We start from the raw sequence: 17,618 nt of genomic DNA, 5'->3' as shown, positions 1-17,618 counted from the left end.
CACCACAAGTGAAACACGTGACTTCCTAGCAGTTCCATCAAAAGGATGGTAAAATGAACTGAAACCACGGGTGTATAGTTTCGGTCAATCATCCAAGTGCATTCCTCCAATACATGGAAAAGAGAGCTCATTAAGGAAATAATCTGTATCTTTGCGAACAATGGAGGACATTTATGAAAATGTTGACCAAATTAAATCCTACAGACCACAACGTTTAACAAATCGTACAGGTAAGGATGAATTTATTGAGAGGTATATTATGCTTTTTCATTATCACTATTGTAGATGTTATTGGTTTCACTGTTTTCTCTGTTCAGGTCCAACGAGCTCTGAGAAGAGTTCATATTTAGGTGTTACTATCTTTCTGGACTGTTCAGTGTTTTCCTTTGGTTGGACTATCATCCTTGGAGTCCTCTTGAGTCTCTTTTTTTAAGTAACCCTCTAACACTATCTCTATAATTCTTAAAAAGTCTTAAAGTAAAAAAATAGGAAAATGGAAATTTATAAAAGTACAAATTAGTATATATATTACAAACAAACAATGCAGCAAATAATGCTTCCAAACTCTTAGTCTTTTCAGTTAAGAAGTGGATGGATGGGTATTTCCAGGATTCTAACTCTGCTCTGAAAAGGGAAAATGTTTTGACATGCTGTCCTTTCTTCAGTTGTCTTTTGTTTGTTTTTTTAACAAACTTTTGTGCCATTATTTCACTTTCTTATTTTTTTCTGAAAAACTGAAGTGAATGTTTCTATAAAGACACCACATCTTTGTTTGGATTTATTAGGTTTTTCTACCATTAACAGCACACTGGTTCAGTCCAGTGATGCTATAAAACTGCATCAGTGGTGCACATTCTATTCAACAGCTGCATTATTTTTTGAACAATTGCATTATTCATTTATTTTTTGAAATAGTTTTCTATAAACACATTGTTTGTTATAGTTTTTTTCCACTGGTCATCCTGACTATAAAAGTCAGTGTCACATTATTCAAGCAATAATTCTTACTTATTTATGAAATAGTAGTTTATTTGTTGCCAGTTTATACTTTTCCACTGATCATCTCTGTCACTAGTTGATGCTCAGATGGTCAGTCCGTCAGTTTGAGAGCCACAACAATAATCTTTTCTTCATTTATGAACACTATTATGACCCCTCCCTTTCTGCCAGTTTTGGTATGGGTTTGTTTGTATAATCCAAGAAAAACCTGTGGAGGCTGCAACTGGTGCAGGAGGACAAGGCTGAAGTGGTTCTCATGATGTCGATAGCTGCTGCGCATTGTTTGTTTGATGGCTGTAGTACATGAGCCGCTTTTTCACAATGGTTAACACTGACTCATAAAACCAAGCGTTTTGAAACATGGATCAAATAGTGTTGCAACTGTCAGTTAACTCACGGTTTGTGACCACACATTTTATTACTTTCAAAAAAACCTAAATATATAATCCATATTTTTATTCATTACAGATTACAGCAGTTACTCAGCTGCAGAGCTCTCTGCCGTCAAAGACAACATGACTGCTTTACTCCAGACCAGCAACGACAAACTGTCCTCCATGACTGAGGAGAGAGACCTGCTGAACATCAGCCTGACTAAGATGACCGAAGAGATGGAAAGACTTCAGAATTTGCCTAAACAGAGTGAGTCTTTGGATGTCTTGTGATTTACGCGCTGTTCATCAGTCTAACTGTTTTACTCATAAATTGAAGAAGTGGCATCTGGCATATCTGGTTTCTAAATCACTTGATTGATTATGTTACACCTGAGTGGGCAAATTGTGGGCATTGGTTTCAAATCAATGTAAATGTGCAACTTCATGTTTTGTTTTGTGTTTTTTGGTTCTTCCAGAGAAAACGTGTCCTGAAGGATGGAAAATGTTCAGTTATACCTGTCATTTCTTCTCTGAAGCATCTGGTTCCTGGGATGAAGGCAGACAGGACTGTAGAAACAGAGGAGCAGATCTGGTGGTGATAGACAGCCCTGAAGAACAGGTCCTGAATAACTAGAAGCCTGTCTGACATGTTCTTGATAGTTTACAGTATTAAACACTTGTTCCCTCTGGATAGAGTTACATTATATTTATGATACAATTAGGTTACTGTTCTAGTTGTTAATTTAAAATTATTTTGAATGGCATTCAAAACTAAAACATGTTTTTCTACCTGCTGAACAGACATCAGTCTCTTGCTTCATCAAGAAAGATACTTGGATTGGTTTGAATGACAAAGAAGAGGAAGGGACCTGGAAATGGATTGATGGGACTCCAGTGACTCTGAAGTAAGTCTTCATTTCAGTTTAGTATTGACATCAAAATGTACATTTGTGCATTTGTCTCAATGGCAAATATTACCATGCAGAGCAACATTTTTAAAATGTACTCGGACTTCAGCCACATGGAGGCAGAAGAACTTCATTTATGTGTTTGACCCAGAGATTGTATAAAGACGGAGGTGGAACTGCTCCTCAAAAGTGAAGACTTGGAACTAAAACACTAAAATACACGTCAAATAAATTTCTCTCAAGGATAGTTTTTGTAATTTTAGGTAGTTAATATAATGTTGATGCATGTTCAAGTGTCATTTTTGTATCAGTTCATTTTAGTTAGGTATTTGACGCTATAGAAACAGGATATAATGGTGACCACCAGTTGCCATGCCAACTGCTCCGTTAGAATTGTAAAAACAATTTTTAAAAATAAGGACAGTGTATAATCCAACATTACCTTGTAACTGTTGGAGGTAGATCAGAGCCTACTATTAATTAAACAAAACTTGAGTGAGTTTGGAGAAAGTGTGGCTGGGTCATTGATATCACAGCTCTGAGTGACTCCGCTCTTGGATTGTACTGATCAGACTCTGGCTCCAAAGTCACAAGATAGCGCTGCCTGTATCCCTGGAAAAATAGTATCAGTTTGGCCAGTGAGAAGAAGTGGGGACATGCCATCCATATTATAAAGTCTATGGTTTGACCACTGAATGATAAATAGTGATGAATCTTGTGTTCCCTGACCTTCCAGCCACTGGGACTTAAAACAACCTGACAATGGAAATAATCTTCCGGAGTTGGGGGAAGAAGACTGTGTACACCTCATAGCTGTCGAGAACAGTCATTGGAACGATATTTCATGTTCAAAATCTCTACCATGGATTTGTGAAAAAATACCATAACATTTTTTTTATTCCAAATATGCAATCAATACAAGGCTTCCTAATTGCTACCAAACAAATTCCCCTCACAACAAAACACAATACAAAAACAAAAACCTGAGCAAGCAAACAAGAGCAAAACAGAAAAAATAGAAACAAATGACACATTTGAAAAGGAGTGAGATGAAGCGTAGATTGTAAGCTCTCACCCCTTTGTTACAATACATACACACATATGTATATATGAGCGCATACATATACACACTTACATACATATACATATATCAATACATAGACATTCCTATAGGCTTCTGCCTGTCACCAGTATGCCGTATCAGTTAATAAATCATCACAGTAATCATTAATAATTATTATTGTACCCGATAAACAACATATTTTTGTACCTTTTCTTAAACTGGTTGATATTTGACTTTTCTTCAGTTCCTGACTGAGCTCGTTCCATAGTTTGACACCAGTAATTGATACACAGAAACTTTTCAAGGTTGATAATATGTTTTTTGTTTGTTTGTTTTTGTTGTTTTTTTTTTGAAGTTATGTTCCCCTCTTAACTGATAACCTCCCTCCTGATTCCTACATTTTTGATTGTTTTCTGGTCCGTTTTTCACCTTATACATGATAATTGCTGTCTGTAAGATACTATGTCAGTGAATTTCAAGAGTTTTGATTTGAAAAAGTGGATTTGTATGTTCTCAGTAGTGGACCCTATGAATAGTCCTTATTGCTCTTTTCTGCAGCATGGTAAGTGAATGTAATGAAGTTTTGTACATATTTCCCCAAACCATGTGTTTTGTTGTCTGTTGCATCTGTGAATCAACTGATTCCATTATTGCCTGTGATGTTGCTGTTGATCTATTAACCCTAAACCAATCTGTCTAAAAGGCTTTTCCAGTATTTTTGAGAGTAGTGGTATTATTAAGACAGGTCTGTAGTAAAGTTGTGTATGCTCCCAGTTTTGTATAGCAATTTAACAATTTCCATTTGATTTGAAAAATGTACATTTGGAAATGTACTAGTTTTAAACAACAAATTGCACATGTGTGCTAATGGCTTCGATATCCCCCCTATGACCTATTTAATCAACACCATTGTAGTCTGTTGATGTTTTATTTTTGCACTTTTTTACCCACGCATTCTCTGCTGCTTTCTGACATTGAGTGGGAATTCTTCTCTATTAGTTTATCCATATAGACTCCATCTGACACTGGATTTGGAATGTTTTTTTGCTAGATCAGGACCAACATCCACAAAGAAGTGATTAAAACTGCTTGCCACCTCTTCCATATTATAATTTTCAATATCATTTATAACGACATATTTAGGGAACTTGTTTTGTTTAGCACCATCTCTGATAATGTTGTTTAGTTTATTCCATATTCCCTTTGTATTGTTTCTTTTAATAGTATTCTTTTTTGCTTAATTTTATATCAGCTTATTCTTGTATCTTTTATATTTGTGTGTCTCTCTCCCTCTTTTCCTGCAAGTGAATGGTGGAACATTGACTGCCACCTATGAGCTCCAGAATGAGACCGTATTGGCTCTAACTCCTTGTTATCATCTCTTGTTTCTTGCCTCATGCCCTCCTGCTTGTTGGACCCTGTTATTGTTTGATTTCCACAACCTGTACTTTAATGGCTTATGGTGGGAAGTTAGAGCCTACGTAAGGCCAGGGTACAATATACACTTTGCACTCACGTAGTTTGCACTGTTAACACCTAGTTAATGGGTTGATGGATGCCACCAATTTAAGTTTTGTTTAAGCCCAGTTGTAGAGAATATAGGCAGACATTTTGTTTCTTTTGTTTTTCACATCATAAAGTGATAAGCCAGCCCTTTTTTTTTTTTGTAATGCTTTGTTTCTTTGTTTGGCACAACCCCTCACAGCTCTTCCTTGCCCCCACATTTCGGGAAACCTTTGTTTATATTTTTGTTACCCATTTTTATTCCCATGCTTTCTGTCATTCCATGAACTTGACATTTTTAAATCTGTAAATGTTTTACAAATTCTACTACTTCAATGATTCATATTTTAATTCTCAACTTGGGTATTTGGCTATGCACAACTGTGTAATACAACTTCTTGTAAATACACAACAAATGACTATGAAGGCAAACTCTACATTTGTGAGATTGCAGCTTTCTGAAAATAAATAATAAAATTATATGCATCATTTTCAAATAAATTAAAGTGATACTTTTGTTTGCTCTAAATCAGTGGTTCCCAACCTGGGGTCCACCTGGAGATCACAGGGGGTGCTCCAAAACTTGTCTGATCTGAGCTCACCATCCGTTTTTACTTGTTTCACCAGGTTTAAGCAGTCAATTGAGTTCACCTACTAATGGAATGAGAGTAACACAGCTTTCTCTCTCCAAGCGAATACACTAGCTAATCAGATGTAGAGTGGGGGTGGTCTTGTGCATGTAAAATGCTTTGTAGCAAACAGAGTCTTCCCCTCAGTCTCCCGTGTTCATACATCGCCGTTAAAAGTTTGAAATTACTCAGAAAAATTATAAATACTAGTCTTACTGTTATTTACTATTATCATTAATATTGTGATTATACTACTCCTTGAACCATCACCTTATCGTGGTGGAGGAGTTTGAGTGCCCTAATGACCCTAAGAGCTATGCTTTTCGGGGCATTTTGCCCCTGTTAGGGCCTCCCAAGGCAGATTGGTCCTAGGTGAAGGGTCAGACAAAGACCCTGAATGATTAACACAAATGAGAGCCAGTGTACCCAGCCCGGACGGCTACCGGGGTCCCACCCTGGAGCCAGGCCTGGGGTTGGCCTTTGTTTTGGCCTCTCTGCCTGTATGTAGGAGTTCTCCCAGATGGATGAAAGGGTTGCTTTCCTGCGGCGTCGGGTAGGGTCAACAGGTCCTGACTGTTGTTTGCGCATATGCGCCGAAGAGCATTTCAGAGTACCCGCCCTTTTCGGCGCTGGATAGTGTCCCAACTGGGGACTCCATTGTCCTTCTGGGGGACTTCAACGCTCACGTGGGCAATGACAGCGTTACCTGGAGGGGCGTGATTGGGAGGAATGGCCTGTCTGATCTGAACCCGAGTGGTGTTCAGTTATTGGGCATCTGTGCAAGTTGCAGTTTGTTGGCACTTCGCACCATGATGGCCTAGGTCACAGGTCGATGATCGACTTTGTAGTCATATCATCCGACCTGCGACTGTATGTTCTGGACACTTGGGTGAAGAGAGAAGCAGAGCTGTCAACTGATCACCACCTGGTGGTAAGTTGGATCAGATGGTGGGGGAAGACGCCACGCAGGTCCTGGTGGTAACCCCCGAACCTGCTGGTGGACACCAGAGGGGAAGGGAGCCGTCAGGTCGAAGAAGGAGGCCTACAGGGCATGGTTGGTCTGTGGTCAACGGTCTTCTGCCAGGGCAGTCGCTGAGGCAAAAACTCGGGCATGGGAGGAGACTATCCATTGGCTCCAAAGAGGTTCTGGCAAACCGTCCGGCACATCAGGGGCAGAAAGCGGCAACTTGCCCATACCGTTTTCGGTGGGGGCGGGAGCTGCTGACGTCTCCTGGGACTATTGTCTAGTGGTGGAAGAAATACTTTGAGAAGGTCCTCAATCCCACCAAGATGCATTCCTTAGGGGAAACAGCCGGAGGGCCTGGGGTTGGGCCGTCCAATCTCTGGGGCAGAGGTAGCTGAGGTGGAGAAGCAACTACCTAGCGGTGGAGCCCCAGGAGAGGATGACATCTGCCCAGGGTAACTCAAGGCTCTGGATGTTGTAGGGCTGTCTTGGTTGACACGCCTCTGCAACATTGCATAGACATTGGGGGCAGTGCCTCTGGAGTCGCAGACTGGCGTGGTGGTTCCCATCTTTAAGAAATGGGACCAGAGGCTGTGTTCCAACTATAGAGGAATCACATTCTTCAGCCTCCCTGGGAAAGTCTACACCAGGGTGCTGGAAAAGAGGGTCCAATCGTTAGTTGAACCTCAGGTCAAGGAGGAACATTGAAGTTTTTGCCCCGGGCGTGGAACCATGGACCAACTCTTTACACTCGCTAGGGTTCTGGAGGGGAAATGGCCCAACCAGTCCACATGTGTTTTGTGGATTTGGACTGGATTTTGTGGGGGCTGCTCTGGAAGTATGAGTTGGATGGCCCCTTGCTAAGGGCCATTCAGTCCCTGTACCAAAGGAGTGCGAGTTCGATCCGTGTAGCCGGCTGTAAGTCGGACTTGTTTCCAGTGAGGGTTAGACTCCGCCAGGGCTGCCCTTTGTCACCAGTTCTGTTCATAACTTTTATGGACAGAATTTCTATGTGCAGCCGGGTGGTGGAGGGTGTCGAGTTCGGTGATCAGAGGATCTCATCCCTGCTTTTTACGGATGATGTGGTCCTCTTAGGTTCATCGAACTGCGACCTCTTGCTGGGGTGGTTCGCAGCCGAGTGTAAAGCAGGAAAAGGGTGGATTGCTCACTCCGGATCGGGGAGGAAGTCCTGCCTCAAGTGGAAGAGTTCAAGTACCTCGGGATCTTGTTCACGAGTGAGGGTAGAATGCAGCGTGCACTTAACCGGTCCATCGTGGTGAAGAGAGAGCTAAGTAGAAAGGCGAAGCTCTCAAATTACCGGTTGATCTATGTTCCAACCCTCACCTATTGTCATCAACTTTGGGTGACGACCGAAAGAACAAGATCGTGGATACAAGCGGTCAAAGTGCGTTTCCTCTGTAGGGTGGCCGGGCTCAGCCTTAGAGATAAGGTAAGGAGCTCGGACACTCGGGAGGAGCTCAGAGTAGAACCATGTCGAGGAGAGTCAGTTGAGGTGGTTCGGGCATCTGGTGAGAATGCCCCCTGGACGCCTCCCTTTAGAGGTGTGCCAGGCATGTCCCACCAGTAGGAGGCCTCAGGGTCACCCCAGGACACGATGGAGGGATTATATCTCCTGTCTGGCCTGGGAGCACCTGGGGATTCCTCCGGAGGAGCTGGTGGAAGTGGCTGGGGAGAGGGCTATCTGGACCTCCCTCCTAAAGCAGCTGCCCGCGCGACCTGGACCCGGATAAATGAAAGAAAACGAAATAAAAAGACATTGACATTTGCCTCACATACAGGTAGAAATCAGCTGACATCCAGTTCTTCCTTCAATCTTCTGCTCCCTTAACTTTCTCCGATTTTGTTCACTGTGGAAACGGTGGAGTTTCCTCCGTGTTTTCCCAATCCTGTGCTGGAGCTGTAGGCTGAGCGCTGTGCTATATTTTAACTTTTAATCCTATTTTATTCTCTGTTATTACACTTCTCTATGGGTGAATATTGGTTAAGCACTTTGGCGGGTGAAATTTTTAAAATATTTTTAACTGTAGTTTTCTCAAACATCATCTGAAATAGTAAGCGAAATGCAAAGTGAGACTATGTCTCCATGGTTACGGCCAATGAGTGGCAAAAAGTGACAGTTGAGCATGGAGATTAGCAGCATTAGTTTGAATCATAGACTTTTTAAAAAAAAAAGGCAAAGACCAGTTGTGCGCAGATAACTAGGAAGCTAATTTTTTCCGAATAAAATCTCTTTGCATCATTAGTTTATGTCACATTATGTAATAATTTGGCTTGGGCGTGCATGGCCGCTTCTGGAACAGACTCATTAATATTTATTGATGATGTAATTGATGATGGTAACAGCAGAATGAATTACAAAATGTACAGAAACATTTTGTCTGTCAATTTACAGCGAAATGCATCCACACTAATCGGAGGAATTTTATCATCCAGCAGGACAATGACCCAAAGCACACTGCCAACAGAACAAAGGACTTCTTCGGGGGAAAAAAGTGGAAAGTTTTAGACTGGCCAAGTCAATCACCTGACCTTAACCCAATTGAGCATGCATTTCACCTCCCGAAGAGGAGGCTGAAAGGAGAAACTCCCCAAAACAAACAAGAACTGAAAGAAGCTGTGGTAGAAGCCTGTAATAGTATCACAAATGAAGAATGCAACAGTTGGATGGCGATGGGTCACAAACTTGAGGCAGTGATTGCAAGCAAGGGTTATGCCACCGAAAATTAAATGTTATTTACTTAAAGATTATTTGTTCCATTACTTTTGCTCACCTAAAAATAAAAAAAAAAAAACTAAAAAAAGAGAGGAGTTGAACTGAATCACACATGGGGGAGTTTCATATACTTGTTTGAAGGTGAGAGATAAGCATTGTTTCTGTCTGTTCTAAGAATTCATAGTGTGAATTTAGTCATTACTCATTTGTCTCTGTTTAGGTCACTGCCTTTATAGAGTGTTTGATTATATTTGTACAGCTTGGAGATCTGCTTGGAGACATGTCACCTCCTCAGAGGTTGAAAATATAATTTTTCACACTTGACATACATGCACTTTCAGTTTGTCCTGCTGCAGAGCTCATCGCCAGTGAAGTCGGTTGTATGAATGGAGACTATTTACCTTTGTATGTTTCTCTGCTTCAATCCAAGATTCTATTTAGGTGCTACGGTCTCTCTGGGCCTGCTGAATGTTTTACTATTTTCTGGTCCTCTCACCATCGGTCTGAGTCTGATTTTCATAAGGTTCTGTGATTTTCAACTATATCCTACTTAGTTGAGTGGCCCTAAACCAGTTTTCTTTAGAAATATTTGTGAGTTGTTTGGTTTAGATGAAGGTTTCAGATCATTTTGGTTAGGATCAAGAAATTTCCATAAACTTCCAGACATCAATGAATCATCACTGAATTACCTAGCTACCTAAAGTCACGTGAGGGTGTAACCCTTTGGACAACAGCAACAGCATAACAAAGCATGTGTATTCCGAGGTGGATGGAACCAAAGGAAGATGTACCTAAATTGTTATTCTTCAACAATGTATAGACCTTTTTATTCTGCTGTGCTCAACTTGATTATTCAGGAAGCTACATTCACCACATCTGAAACATGTGACTTCCTATTAGGTCCATCAAAAAAGACAAGATAAATGAACTGAAACCCATAGTGTCACAGATGAGATGTACAACAGTGCATGCTGCACGTCAGAGAACTGAGCTCTTCTAGATATTCATCTACAACTTTGCAAACAATGGAGGAAATTTATGAAAATGTTAAACAAGTCAAATCCTGTAAACCACAACATTCAACAAGTCACACAGGTAAGGATGGATTTATAGAGCTATATTATGCTTTTACGTTGTTATCACTGTTGTAGACATCATTGATTTCACTGGTGTTTTCTTTGTTCAGGTCCAACGAGCTCTGAGAAGAGTTCATATTCAGGTGTTACTATCTTTCTGAGACTGCTCAGTGGTTTCCTGTTGGTTGGACTCATCATCATTGTTGTCTTCCGTGAGTCTGTTTTTTTATTTATTTATTTGTTTTTTATTTAATCCTCTTACACTCATCTCTAATAATTCTTTAACCCTTTTCTATAGAGACATACACAGAAATCATGTGATCCAAAAGGCTTTTTAAAAAAGGCAACTGGACTTGTAGAGTTTTTTGACAAGACGTTTTGCTGCTCATCCGAGTGTTTTTTTTTCCGTTCTGAAGAAGCCAGTCGGATGAGCGGCATTTACTCACAAAACCAGTTCAATAAACAAAAGATGAGACGAGACGAGACGAGACGAGATGAGATGAGATGAGATGAGATGAGATGAGATGAGATGAGATGAGATGAGATGAGATATGCCTTTATTCATCCCACAATGGGGAAAGTCTCATCTTTAACAGCAGCAGACATTCAGCGATCACACAAACAGTTCACACAGTGCACATATGGGTGGACTATTTACACAAAAAAGAAAAAGAAAATGAGAATATAGAGAATAAAAAAATATTACAAACAAACAACTGAGGAGACGTTTCATCACTCACCCAAGTGGTTTCTTCCGTTCTGAAGAAGCCACTCGGGTGAGCGGTATTTACTTTCACAAAACCAGTTCAACGAACAACATAAGATAAAAATGAGAATTTCCTCATTATGGAATGAATAAACGTATATCTTATCTTAACAACAGCACAGGCATTCAGTGACCACACTGACAGTGCCCACAGTGCACATATGGGTGGACTATGTACAGAAAAAAATCCTCCATTTATGAACACATTTCATTATTTTCAGAAAATAAAAACCTAAATATACATTGGTGGAAATCATCGCAAATATTATCATGAAATATTTGTGGAAAAAAACTTTTTTTGTCTTTCAAAAGGTGTGGCCGCATTAGACAGACACAAACAAATAAAAATTCTGTTTATTTTGTCTACTGTTTAGAAGAAAAACTAACAAAGCTAAATTCTTGACAGTTTAAGTATTTCAGGTCTCAACGTTGTCACTATCAAAGTCAACACATAACAGAGAATGTGCTCAAAACAGAACACATTAAATAAACAATTAATTAAATAACAGAACAGTTAAAATGAACATTGTGAAGTGGCTAAATGTTTAGAGCAATCTTAAAATGACTTTTTAAAAGGGATTTAAAAGGGATTTAAAGGTGTCGGGGTCTGGACATGGGAACAGGCAGCAGAGTTTTGGACGATTTGGACTTTGTTGAGGAGTTTGGAAGGTAGACTGTAGATGAGGCTATTGCAGTAGGCCAGTCTGGAGCTGACGAAAAATTGGATGAGTGTTTTAGCTGTCGTGGGGGAGAGACACGGATGGAGACGGGCAGTGTTTCTGAGGCGGACGAAAACTGTTGAACTGAACTGAACTGAACTGAACTGACCGGGTGAGGTGTTGAGGGCCGACAATCAAGAGGTCTGACCTGTCACAGTTCAGCTGAGGGTAGTTGGTTTTCATTCATGTGTTCATTGGCCACCTGCGGCTCCAGAGTCACTTGCAGTTCTTTTGTCTCTCTGTTGCAAGCAGTGCAGATTAAGGACGCTTATCAAAAGCGTTTACTTTTTCACACCTACTGCCTCAGAGTAGTGACAACTATACACTCAACAGTACAAGTGCTATGCAACAACTGAATGACACTGAGTGCCACGCTGCTTACACTCATGGTTGCAACATCAACCAAAAACACTGAACTCCCACAGTGCATTGCAACACATACTCCATGCTATCGAGTATTTAAATCAAATGTATTTTATTTTAGTTTGTTATTTTTTTAAAATATAATTCTAAATTTGAATTTATGGTGATCTTGTAACATTAACATAAAATATGTTTAATTTTTTGTCGCTCAAAATATACGTCACAGCTGCTGACGTGGGAAACCTGCCAGCAGGTCCAGCCAGCTATTTATTGAACTTTTCGACTGCAGGTAAACTAACCATGTATAAATCCCTGTTATGTATACATGAATACAATTTTGTTTTCTCTGTAGCAGTTCTTTAATTTCATAAATGCAACACACCATAATTTCTATACATAGGCCCAGCATAGAGGTAACAAACTATATATATGCAGTGTTGTCTTCATTGTAGATGTCAAACGGGTTTTGTGGTTCCCAGTGTTTTCTTGTCTTTGGTAAACATGTCTTAATGGCTCTTTCACTGTTGAAGGTTGCTGACCCCTGGGTTAGAAAACGTGGAATGGATTCAGTGGAGAGGTATAGTTGAATGTCATCAGCGTAACAGTGGAAGTTGAGACCGTGGGGGCGGATGATACTGCTGAGGGGAAGGCTGTAGATGATGAACAGGAGAGGGCAAAGCACCAAGCCTTGGGGGACACCTGGTGTCAGGGGGGCAGTGGATGAGGAATGATTGTTTATGTGTATGAATTGTTGTAGGTTGGAGAGGTAGGATTCGGTTCATGGACAGCCCGATGTACCTACTGAGCCACAGCTGCCACGGAGTGGACAGCTAGCTGGATGTGGACCGCTAGGGTGGAACTGCCTAGCCTGTTAAAATGAACCCTGTCACTCCGGAACAGTGGAGGTCTATTCCAGAAAAGGTTACAATTGTCAGTAAAGTTGATCCCACGCACACCACGTGAGGCTTAGAAAGTGACTGAAGCGGTTGACATTCTGAGAGAGCACTGGCAGCAGACCACTGATAAAAATGGACTTTCCACAGTGCCTTAGAAAGTTAAGAAGAACTTTTAAGTCTCTTTTCATGAGTTCAGATTGGCAACGTGCCACGTCATTGTGACCCATGTAAACAATGATGCGGTGGATGGAGGAAGGATGAGAATGCAGGAGAGCCGCAGTGTCAGTGACAGTAGCTCCGGGGAGACAGTTAGCGACGGCGTTGAAAAAGCGGATACCTCTGGTGATGCTGTTGGCAATTATCAGGATAGTTGGACCAAAAAGTGGGCATGGTGTTTGATGGGTCCCTGCAGGGTCATGGCCGGGGAGATCAACAGTAAGTGGAGGCTGAGACAGTGGTGGCTCCACCGACTGCCTCCACAGGACGTTTCAGCCTCTGTTGTGGGTGGTGAGAGGCTGCCATGATAGTGCGTCGAGGTGTCGGTGCCTTGAGGGAGACAATACAGAGGGATTGCTCATGGGTAGCATCCATACAGGAAGACAAAAGTTCCGATTTAGACCTCAATTCCTCTGTGAGTTAGCGGATGTCCTCCTTGAGGTGAGTAATCATTTTGTTTTGTTTTTAAAGGTTAGCTCTGCATCTTTTCCTGGATCAAGTCGGGCCTAGGTGGGACAGCTGTCTGAGTCTGGTGTGGTCTGAGGCATTCAGAGTTTGCGGTTGTGTCTGCATGGTCGCCATGTTGGTGAAAAGCAACAGACGGCAATGCCTAGCAAATTCTACTACGATTACTGCTTTTAATTCTTCTAAATTCTTTAGTTTATGCTTGGGAACATACCTCTTGATAATCCAACACAGATTTTCAGTGGGGCTCACATCACAGAAGGAAGCATGTGGGTTTGGAGAATGGCACAATATTTGGCGTTGTTCAGTGTGCCATCACAGAAAGTGAGATGACCAACACCAGCAGCACTCACACATCCCCAAACCATTACACTGTTTCCACCATTTTTGACAGTAGGAACTGTACATGCTGGAGATGATGCTTCACCTAGCCTTCTGTGTACCCTCGCATTAGCAGCAGGAAGATAAAGCTGGAAACTGGACTCATCTGACCACAGAATCTTCTTCCAGTTCTTCTGAGCTGGGGCCCAGCAATGCCGGGCTAACCTCTGTCCCTCATTGATCAGGGGCTTCTTGACAGCCTTGTAGGACCTCAAGCCAGATCTAAAAGTTGACCACATACAGTGTAGGTGGAACACTGGACACCAGTTTGGTTTGACTGCTGTTGTTGGAGCTGTTGTGATATGATTTGGCGGTTTTCCCTGCACATGCGGATCAGGATGTGGTCATTTTTTGAAGAAGAAACCCTTGGACACTCAGATCTTGGTTTGTCTTCCAAGCTGTTGGTTCATCTGTATTTCTACAGTGTTCAGAATATAACTGCTGAAGGACTGCATCTGCACTTCCTGGCGATCTGGCAGCAGCTCTACCCTTCCTCGCTGAGAATCTGCATCTTCTGATGTGTTTCCTGCGTTAGTTTCCCTGTTTTAGTCAACTTTGTCTCTGAAGAACGTTCAAATATACTGGCTTTATATAGACATGAAGCACAGCAACAAGAAATGTGTCTTTTAATAAAAAATACAGCCTTTATTTGTGGATGACTGGTACTAAAGTGACCCAATACAAATACAAAATCTCTGGATCAAATCAATTTAAGGTTTTTAGTGGCTGTTTTAGAAATTGCTTGGGCCTTTCTGGGTGGTGTTTGCATGTTATCCCTGTGTCTGTTAGGCTGATTGGTGACCTTTTAAAGTGAGTGTGAGTGAATGGTTGTTTGTCTCTGTGTGAGACCTGTGATGGGCTGGCGACCTGTCCAGTGTGTACCCCGCCTCTCGCCCAATGACAGCTGGATAAGCTAGAAACCCCCGACTAGTAGAAGATGAAATGAGTGATGCTTTATTTCACAAATGCATGGCATGTCTGAAAACTTTTTTCCACCACTGCATATATCTATGCCATGGTTTTATCCATTACAGATGGTTACTCAGCTGCAAAGCTCTCTCCCGTCAACGACAATGTGACCATGTTACTCCAGACCAGCAACGACAAACTGTCTTCCATGACTGAAGAGAGAGACCTGCTGAAAGCCAGCCTGACTAAGATGACCGAGGAGAGAGACCTGCTGAAAGCCAACCTGACTAAAATGACTAAAGACATGGAAAGTAGTCAGAATGTGCCTAAACAGAGTGAGTCTTCTGATATCTCATGGTTTACGAGCTGTTCATCATTCCACCTGTTTTACTCATAAATTGAAGAAGTGGCATCTGGCATGACACTTTTCTAAATCACTTGATCACTTGATTGATCATGTTACACTGAGTAGGCAAGTTTCAAATCAATGCAAACGTGCAACTTTATGTTTTTTTTTTTTTTTTTTTTTTTTTAAGTGGTTGTTGTTTCTTCCAGAGAAAACATGTCCTGACGGATGGAAAATGTTCAGTTGTACCTGTCATTTCCTCTCTGAAGCATCTGGTTCCTGGGATGAAGGCAGACAGGACTGTAGAAACAGAGGAGCAGACCTGGTGGTGATAGACAGCCCTGAAGAACAGGTCCTGGATAACTAGAAGCCTGTCTGACTACAGACATATATATATAAATAATATATATATATATATATATTATTATATTATTATATATAATATAATTAGGTTACTGTTCTAGTTTAGAATTATTTTGAATGGCATTTAAAACTAAAACATGTTTTTCTACCTGCTGAACAGACGTCACTCTCTGGCTTCATCAAGAAAGATACTTGGATTGGTTTGAATGACAAAGAAAAGGAAGGGACCTGGAAATGGATTGATGGGACTCCAGTGACTCTGAAGTAAGTCTTCTTTTCAGTTCAGTATTGACATCAAAATGTACATTTGTCTCAATGGCAAATATTACCATGCAGAAATAATATTGTTGCTGGAGTTATAAATCAGTGGACAAATAAAAAAATCAACCAGATCAACATTTTTAAAATGTACATGGACTTCAGCCACATGGGGGCAGAAGAACTTGTTTTCTATAAAGTGAAGCCAAAGCAAGTACGTCAAGATAGATAGATAGATAGATAGATAGATAGATAGATAGATAGATAGATAGATAGATAGATAGATAGATAGATAGATAGATAGATAGATAGATAGATAGATAGATAGATAGATAGATAGATAGATAGATAGATAGATAGATACTTATTGAGCATAGATGTGTCTATTTACAAGAAATAAGTGGATACGGAACTTTCTTTGGGACAGCAGAGTTGTCTGAGTCTCTTGATGCATCAGATGATAGATGGACAGCAGAACTCCTTCTCCAAGAGAGGAGATGGTGCCACCCGTATCCCAGAGAAAATAGAGTTAAGCCAACGACAGGAAGTTTGGACATGCTATCCCTATTTATAAAGTCTATGGTTTGACAACTGAATGATAAATAGTGATGATTCTTGTGTCCCCTTACCTTCCAGGTACTGGGGCCCAAATCAACCTGATAATGGAGGTACAAGTGGCAGGTGGGGGGAAGAAGACTGTGCACACATCTCAACTGGCAGCAACTCTCCTTGGAACGATGTTTCATGTTCAAAATCTCTGCCATGGATGTGTGAAGAAATACTGTAACATTGTTACATTTGTAAATGTTTTACAAATTCAGCTATTGAATGATTCATATTTTACTTTTCAGCTTCAGTATTAGTATTCAGTATAGCCATGTGTGACTGCGAAATGCAACTTTTTGTAAATACATAACAAATGACTGAGAAGACGTCTCTCAAAAAGACAAACTTCACATTTGTGAGATTCCAGCTGTCTGAAAATAAATAATAAAAATATATGCACCATTTTCAACTAAATTATAGTGATACTTTTGTTTGCTCTAAATTAAACCCTGTGCTCATTAACAAGGGAATATGTAATTTAGGAATTTCATTGTTTAGATTAGGAGTGGTACCCAAGGATCCCTAGGACTCTGACAAGGAATGAATTGGGCAGATATGGAAAAGGTTATAAACAAAAGGAATACCAGTGTCATAGCCACAAATTAGAAACAGGTGTAACCAAAGGCAATGAGGTACATGCAAAGGTTGGAGAATGCCCACTGTGCTCTGATGAGAAACCTCATCAACAGAGAGAAAATCCTAAGTGCCCTCCTCCGGTGCACCGTGGACTGCTGCTAGTGGATAGTCCTTATCTGATGTCCCTTTGGCTGACTGGGACCATGCAGAGTGGGTCTTTTGAGAGGTGATACCTTTGAGGGGAACATCAGCGAAGTGTAGTTATGAGTGAAATGTAAGTTGGTGAATCTCGGGAGAAGAACGGTTTGCAGGAGACCGACACTCAGCTTTGAACTAGATGGGATCCATCTGACTGCTGCCCTCTAACAAAACAAGAAAAACATCCATCAAAGTAGGATATTCTTTATCAACAATGAAATGATCCGTTCATGCTACACACTATCTCTCCTGCACACGCACACAAAAGCACACACACAGACACACACCACACACACTAACACACTT

At 41.0% G+C, this 17,618-nt stretch overlaps 2 protein-coding genes across 2 annotated transcripts; both read left to right on the top strand.

The window, feature by feature from the left end:
- The first annotated feature begins 1,258 nt into the window (after nucleotides 1-1,258).
- On the top strand, nucleotides 1,259-3,486 carry LOC125017281 (CD209 antigen-like protein A). Its single transcript, XM_047600196.1, has 4 exons — nucleotides 1,259-1,641; nucleotides 1,850-1,992; nucleotides 2,175-2,278; nucleotides 3,018-3,486. The coding sequence occupies exons 1-4, from the start codon at nucleotides 1,515-1,517 to the stop codon at nucleotides 3,166-3,168; spliced, it is 525 nt and encodes a 174-aa protein (XP_047456152.1). The 5' UTR covers nucleotides 1,259-1,514; the 3' UTR covers nucleotides 3,169-3,486.
- Nucleotides 3,487-10,372: 6,886 nt separating this feature from the next.
- LOC125017952 (C-type lectin domain family 10 member A-like) lies at nucleotides 10,373-16,890 on the top strand. The gene is made up of 5 exons (XM_047601524.1): nucleotides 10,373-10,462; nucleotides 15,091-15,300; nucleotides 15,521-15,663; nucleotides 15,835-15,938; nucleotides 16,569-16,890. The coding sequence occupies exons 2-5, from the start codon at nucleotides 15,138-15,140 to the stop codon at nucleotides 16,717-16,719; spliced, it is 561 nt and encodes a 186-aa protein (XP_047457480.1). The 5' UTR covers nucleotides 10,373-10,462; nucleotides 15,091-15,137; the 3' UTR covers nucleotides 16,720-16,890.
- Nucleotides 16,891-17,618: the final 728 nt, after the last annotated feature.

Source organism: Mugil cephalus, chromosome 12 (assembly GCF_022458985.1).
Source record: "Mugil cephalus isolate CIBA_MC_2020 chromosome 12, CIBA_Mcephalus_1.1, whole genome shotgun sequence".
Taxonomy (NCBI): Eukaryota; Metazoa; Chordata; class Actinopteri; order Mugiliformes; family Mugilidae; genus Mugil; species Mugil cephalus.
The sequence above is the reverse complement of the archived record's forward strand: the minus strand, read 5'-3'. Positions and strand labels throughout refer to the sequence as shown.